At 50.8% G+C, this 6281-nt stretch overlaps 1 protein-coding gene across 1 annotated transcript; it reads left to right on the top strand.

Moving 5' to 3' along the window:
• Positions 1-448: 448 nt before the first annotated feature.
• Positions 449-2342, top strand: LOC140908819 (uncharacterized). The gene is made up of 2 exons (XM_073336693.1): positions 449-1213; positions 1801-2342. The coding sequence occupies exons 1-2, from the start codon at positions 631-633 to the stop codon at positions 2340-2342; spliced, it is 1125 nt and encodes a 374-aa protein (XP_073192794.1). The 5' UTR covers positions 449-630.
• Positions 2343-6281: the final 3939 nt, after the last annotated feature.

Raw genomic sequence — 6281 nt, 5'->3', positions numbered from 1 at the left:
ACATTGTGTAAAGAGTTGTCACTTTGGATGGGCTATCACCAGCAGGAGAGTGAATTTGTGTGGGGGGGTGGAGGGTGAGAAAACCTGGATTTGTGCTGGAAATGGCCCACCTGATGATCACTTTAGATAAGCTATTACCAGCAGGACAGTGGGGTGGGAGGAGGTATTGGTTCATATTCTCTGTGTATATATAAAGTCTGCTGCAGTTTCCATGATATGCATCTGATGAAGTGAGCTGTAGCTCACGAAAGCTTATGCTCTAATAAATTGGTAAGCCCTGGTCTACACTAGGACTTTAGGTCGAATTTAGCAACGTTAAATCCATTTAAACCTGCACCCGTCCACACAGTAAAGCCCTTTATTTCGACTTAAAGGGCTCTTAAAATCAATTTCCTTACTCCACCCCTGACAAGTGGATTAGCGCTTAAATCGACGTTCCCGGCTCGAATTTGGGGTACTGTGGACACAATTCGATGGTATTGGCCTCCGGGAGCTATCCCAGAGTGCTCCATTCTGACCGCTCTGGACAGCACTCTCAACTCAGATGCACTGGCCAGGTAGACAGGAAAAGAACCGCAAACTTTTGAATCTCATTTCCTGTTTGGCCAGCGTGGCAAGCTGCAGTTGACCATGCAGAGCTCATCAGCACAGGTGACCATGATGGAGTCCCAGAATCGCAAAAGAGCTCCAGCATGGACCGAACGGGAGGTACAGGATCTGATCGCTGTTTGGGGAGAGGAATCCGTGCTATCAGAACTCCGTTCCAGTTTTCGAAATGCCAAAACCTTTGTGAAAATCTCCCAGGGCATGAAGGACAGAGGCCATAACAGGGACCCGAAGCAGTGCCGCGTGAAACTGAAGGAGCTGAGGCAAGCCTACCAGAAAACCAGAGAGGCGAACAGCCGCTCTGGGTCAGAGCCCCAAACATGCCGCTTCTATGATGAGCTGCATGCCATTTTAGGGGGTTCAGCCACCACTACCCCAGACGTGTTGTTTGACTCCTTCAATGGAGATGGAGGCAATACGGAAGCAGGTTTTGGGGACGAAGAAGATGAGGAGGAGGAGGAGGTTGTAGATAGCTCACAGCAAGCAAGCGGAGAAACCGGTTTTCCCGACAGCCAGGAACTGTTTCTCACCCTAGACCTGGAGCCAGTACCCCCCGAACCCACCCAAGGCTGCCTCCTGGACCCAGCAGGCGGAGAAGGGACCTCTGGTGAGTGTACCTTTTAAAATGCTATACATGGTTTAAAAGCAAGCATGTGAAAGGATTACTTTGCCCTGGCATTTGCGGTTCTCCTAGATGTAGTCCTAAAGCCTTTGCAAAAGGTTTCTGGGGAGGGCAGCCTTATTTCGTCCTTCATGGTAGGACACTTTACCACTCCAGGCCAGTAACACGTACTCGGGAATCACTGTAGAACAAAGCATTGCAGTGTATGTTTGCTGGCATTCAACCAAAATCCGTTCTTTCTCTCTCTGTGTTATCCTCAGGAGAGTGAGATATAATTCATGGTCACCTGGTTGAAATAGAGTGCTTTTCTTCAGGGACACTCAGAGGTGCCCGTTCCTGCTGTGCTGTTTGCCTGTGGCTGAACAGAAATGTTTCCCGCTGTTAGCCACAGGGAGGGGGGAAGGTTGAGGGGGTAGTCACGCGGTGGGAGGAGGCAAAATGCGACCTTGTAACGAAAGCACATGTGCTATGTATGTAATGTTAACAGCAAGGTTTACCCTGAAAGAGTGTAGCGACTGTTTTATAAAATGTGTCTTTTTAAATACCGCTGTCCCTTTTTTTTTCTCCACCAGCTGCATGTGTTTCAATGATCACAGGATCTTCTCCTTCCCAGAGGCTAGTGAAGCTTAGAAAGAAAAAAAAACGCACTCGCGATGAAATGTTCTCCGAGCTCATGCTGTCCTCCCACACTGACAGAGCACAGACGAATGCGTGGAGGCAAATAATGTCAGAGTGCAGGAAAGCACAAAATGACCGGGAGGAGAGGTGGAGGGCTGAAGAGAGTAAGTGGCGGGCTGAAGAGAGTAAGTGGCGGGCTGAAGACAGGGCTGAAGCTCAAATGTGGCGGCAGCGTGATGAGAGGAGGCAGGATTCAATGCTGAGGCTGCTGCAGGACCAAACCAGAATGCTCCAGTGTATGGTTGAGCTGCAGCAAAGGCAGCTGGAGCACAGACTGCCACTGCTGCCCCTCTGTAACCAACCGCCCTCCTCCCCAAGTTCCATAGCCTCCACACCCAGACGCCCAAGAACGCGGTGGGGGGGCCTCCGGCCAACCAGCCACTCCACCACAGAGGATTGCCCAAAAAAAAGAAGGCTGTCATTCAATAAATTTTAAAGTTGTAAACTTTTAAAGTGCTGTGCTTAAAGTGCTGTGTGGCATTTTCCTTCCCTCCTCCACCACCCCTCCTGGGATATCTTGGTAGTCATCTCCCTATTTGTGTGATGAATGAATAACGAATGCATGACTGTGAAGCAGCAATGACTTTATTGCCTCTGCAAGCGGTGATTAAAGGGAGGAGAGGAGGGTGGTTAGCTTACAGGGAAGTAGAGTGAACCAAGGGGCGGGGGGTTTCATCAAGGAGAAACAAACAGAACTTTCACAGCGTAGCCTGGCCAGTCATGAAACTGGTTTTCAAAGCTTCTCTGATGCGTACCGCGCCCTCCTGTGCTCTTCTAACCGCCCTGGTGTCTGGCTGCGCGTAACCAGCAGCTAGGCGATTTGCCTCAGCCTCCCATCCCGCCATAAACGTCTCCCCCTTACTCTCACAGATATTGTGGAGCACACAGCAAGCAGTAATAACAGTGGGAATATTGGTTTCGCTGAGGTCTAAGCGAGTCAGTAAACTGCACCAGCGCGCCTTTAAACGTCCAAATGCACATTCTACCACCATTCTGCACTTGCTCAGCCTGTAGTTGAACAGCTCCTGACTACTGTCCAGGCTGCCTGTGTACGGCTTCATAAGCCATGGCATTAAGGGGTAGGCTGGGTCCCCAAGGATACATATAGGCATTTCAACATCCCCAACAGTTATTTTCTGGTCTGGGAATAAAGTCCCTTCCTGCAGCTTTTGAAACAGACCAGAGTTCCTGAAGATGCGAGCATCATGCACCTTTCCCGGCCATCCCACGTTGATGTTGGTGAAACGTCCCTTGTGATCCACCAGAGCTTGCAGCACTATCGAAAAGTACCCCTTGCAGTTTATGTACTCGGCGGCTTGGTGCTCCGGTGCCAAGATAGGGATATGGGTTCCGTCTATAGCCCCACCACAGTTAGGGAATCCCATTGCAGCAAAGCCATCCACTATGACCTGCACATTTCCCAGGGTCACTACCCTTGATATCAGCAGATCTTTGATTGCGTGAGCTACTTGCATAACAGCAGCCCCCACAGTAGATTTGCCCACTCCAAATTGATTCCCAACTGACCGGTAGCTGTCTGGCGTTGCAAGCTTCCACAGGGCTATCGCCACTCGTTTCTCAACTGTGAGGGCTGCTCTCATCCTGGTATTCATGCGCTTCAGGGCAGGGGAAAGCAAGTCACAAAGTTCCATGAAAGTGCCCTTATGCATGCGAAAGTTTCGCAGCCACTGGGAATCGTCCCAGACCTTCAACACTATGCGGTCCCACCAGTCTGTGCTTGTTTCCCGAGCCCAGAATCGGCGTTCCACAGCATGAACCTGCCCCATTAGCACCATGATGCATGCATTGGCAGGGCCCATGCTTTCAGAGAAATCTGTGTCCATGTCCTGATCACTCACGGGACCGCGCTGACGTCGCCTCCTCGCCTGGTATCGCGTTGCCATGTTCTGGTGCTGCATATACTGCTGGATAATGCGTGTGGTGGTTGATGTGCTCCTAATTGCCAAAATGAGCTCAGCAGCCTCCATGCTTGCCTTGGTATGGCGTCCGCACAGAAAAAAGGCGCGGAACGATTGTCTGCCGTTGCTCTGACGGAGGGAGGGGCGACTGACGACACGGCTTACAGGGTTGGCTTCAGGGAGCTAAAATCAACAAAGGGTGTGCCTGTACATCAAGGAGTATTTCAGGCAGGACTGCACGGAGGGTTCCAATAAGAAATGGTGCACCAAAGTTATCGTTGTTATTGGAACAAGGAGGTTAGCCTGGCCTCTGATTGATACATGGCTAGATTTACCTTGCTGCGCCTTCTCTGTGAGTGACTGCAGTGTGATCTAGACAGGGGAGGAGGAAAATGAGTACAAAACAAATCTGGTCTATTTCTTGTTCTGACCCACTCCATCTATCCTTTACATCTTTGGCTGGCAGCAGACGGTGCAGAAGGACTGCATGCCATCCACATCTCATGGCTGCTTGGCAGAAGATGGTACAATACGACTGCTAGCAATCCTCATCTCTTGCCTGCCTGGCAGAAGATGGTACAGTACGACTGCTAGCAGTCCGTATCGCCTGCCCGCTCACCATAAGACGGTTCAATAGGACTGCAGGACTAAAGAGAATGACCTGGTCAAGTCACTCCAAATTTAGTCCCTGCGCCCATGTCTGCCCAGGCGCTCCCAGCCGACGTGGCCAGGAGCACCTCGGACACGACAAGGACGACTACCAGTCGTATTGCACCGTCTGCTGCCAGAAGGCAATGGGTTGCTGCTACTGTGCAGCAAAGCCGTACCGCGTCTGCCAGCACCCAGGAGACATAGGGTGACAGTTACCTGAGCTGGCTCCATGCTTGCCGTGGTATGGTGTCTGCACAGGTAACTCATGAAAAAAGGCGCGAAACGATTGTCTGCCCTTGCTTTCACGGAGGGAGGGAGGGAACGGGGGCCTGACGACACGTACCCAGAACCACCCGCGACAATGTTTTAGCCCCATCAGAGTGCTCCATTGTGAGTGCTCTGGACAGCACTCTCAGATGCCCGATTGTTTGCCATTGCTCTGACGCTGGGAGGGGCGCTTACAGGGTTGGCTTCAGGGAGCTAAAATCAACAAAGGGGGTGGCTTTACATCAAGGAGTATTTCAGGCAGGACTTCACGGAGGGTTCCAATAAGAAATGGTGCACCTAAGTTATCGTTGTTATTGGAACAAGGAGGTTAGCCTGGCCTCTGATTGATACATGGCTAGATTCACCTCGCTGCACCTTCTCTGTAAGTGACTGCAGTGTGATCTAGAAGAATGAGTCCCCTAGACAGGGGAGGGGGGAAGCAAATCTGGTCTATTTCTTGTTTTGATCCACTCCATCTATCTTTTACATCTTTGGCTGGCAGCAGACGGTGCAGAAGGACTGCATGCCATCCACATCTCATGGCTGCTCGGCAGAAGATGGTACAGTACGACTGCTAGCAGTCCGTATCGCCTGCCCGCTCACCATAAGACGGTTCAATAGGACTGACTGCAGGACTAAAGAGAATGACCTGCTCAAGTCACTCCAAATTTAGTCCCTGCGCCCATGTCTGCCCAGGCGCTCCTGATCGACCTCACAGAGGCGACCAGGAGCACCTCAGACATGACGATGACGGCTACCAGTCGTACTGTACCGTCTGCTGCCACAAGGCAAGGGGTTGCTGCTACTGTGTAGCAATGCCGTACCGTGTCTGCCAGCATCCAGGAGACATAGGGTGACGGTTACCTGAGCGGGCTCCATGCTTGCCGTGGTATGGCGTCTGCACAGGTAACTCAGGAAAAAAGGCGCAAAATAATTGTCTGCCCTTGCTTTCACGGGGGGAGGGAGGGTGGGAACGGGGGCCTGACGATATGTACCCAGAACCACCCGCGACAATGTTTTAGCCCCATCAGGCATTGGGATATCAACCCAGAATTCCAATGGGCAGCGGAGACTGCGGGAACTGTGGGATAGCTACCCACAGTGCAACGCTCCGGAAGTCGACGCTTGCCTCAGTACTGTGGAAGCACTCCGCCGAGTTAATGCACTTAATGCACTTAGAGCATTTTCTGTGGGGACACACACACTCGAATATATAAAACCGATTTCAAAAAAACCGACTTCTATAAATTCGACCTAATTTCGTAGTGTAGACATACCCTTAGTCTCTAAGGTGCCACAAGTACTCCTTTTCTTTTTAAGGGGAAATAGGTTACCTTGCATAATGACTTAGCCACTCCCAGTCTCTATTCAAGCCTAAGTTAATTGTATCCAATTTGCAAATCAATTCCAATTCAGCAGTCTCTCGCTGGAGTCTGGATTTGAAGTTTTTCTGTTGTAATATCGCAACTTTCATGTCTGTAATCACGTAACCAGAGAGATTGAAGTGTTCTCCAACTGAATCAGTTTGTTTGTTTGGA

Source organism: Lepidochelys kempii, chromosome 3 (genome assembly GCF_965140265.1).
Source record: "Lepidochelys kempii isolate rLepKem1 chromosome 3, rLepKem1.hap2, whole genome shotgun sequence".
Lineage (NCBI taxonomy): Eukaryota > Metazoa > Chordata > Testudines > Cheloniidae > Lepidochelys > Lepidochelys kempii.
This window is presented reverse-complemented; position numbering and strand designations above follow the sequence as displayed.

Bases quoted from the DNA above. Each gene is read 5' to 3' on its own strand.
- LOC140908819 (XM_073336693.1), top strand. From the start codon at position 631: ATGCAGAGCTCATCAGCACAGGTGACCATGATGGAGTCCCAGAATCGC. The intron at 1,214-1,800 runs GTGAGTGTACCT...TTTCTCCACCAG, and splicing joins AGGCGGAGAAGGGACCTCTG to CTGCATGTGTTTCAATGATC.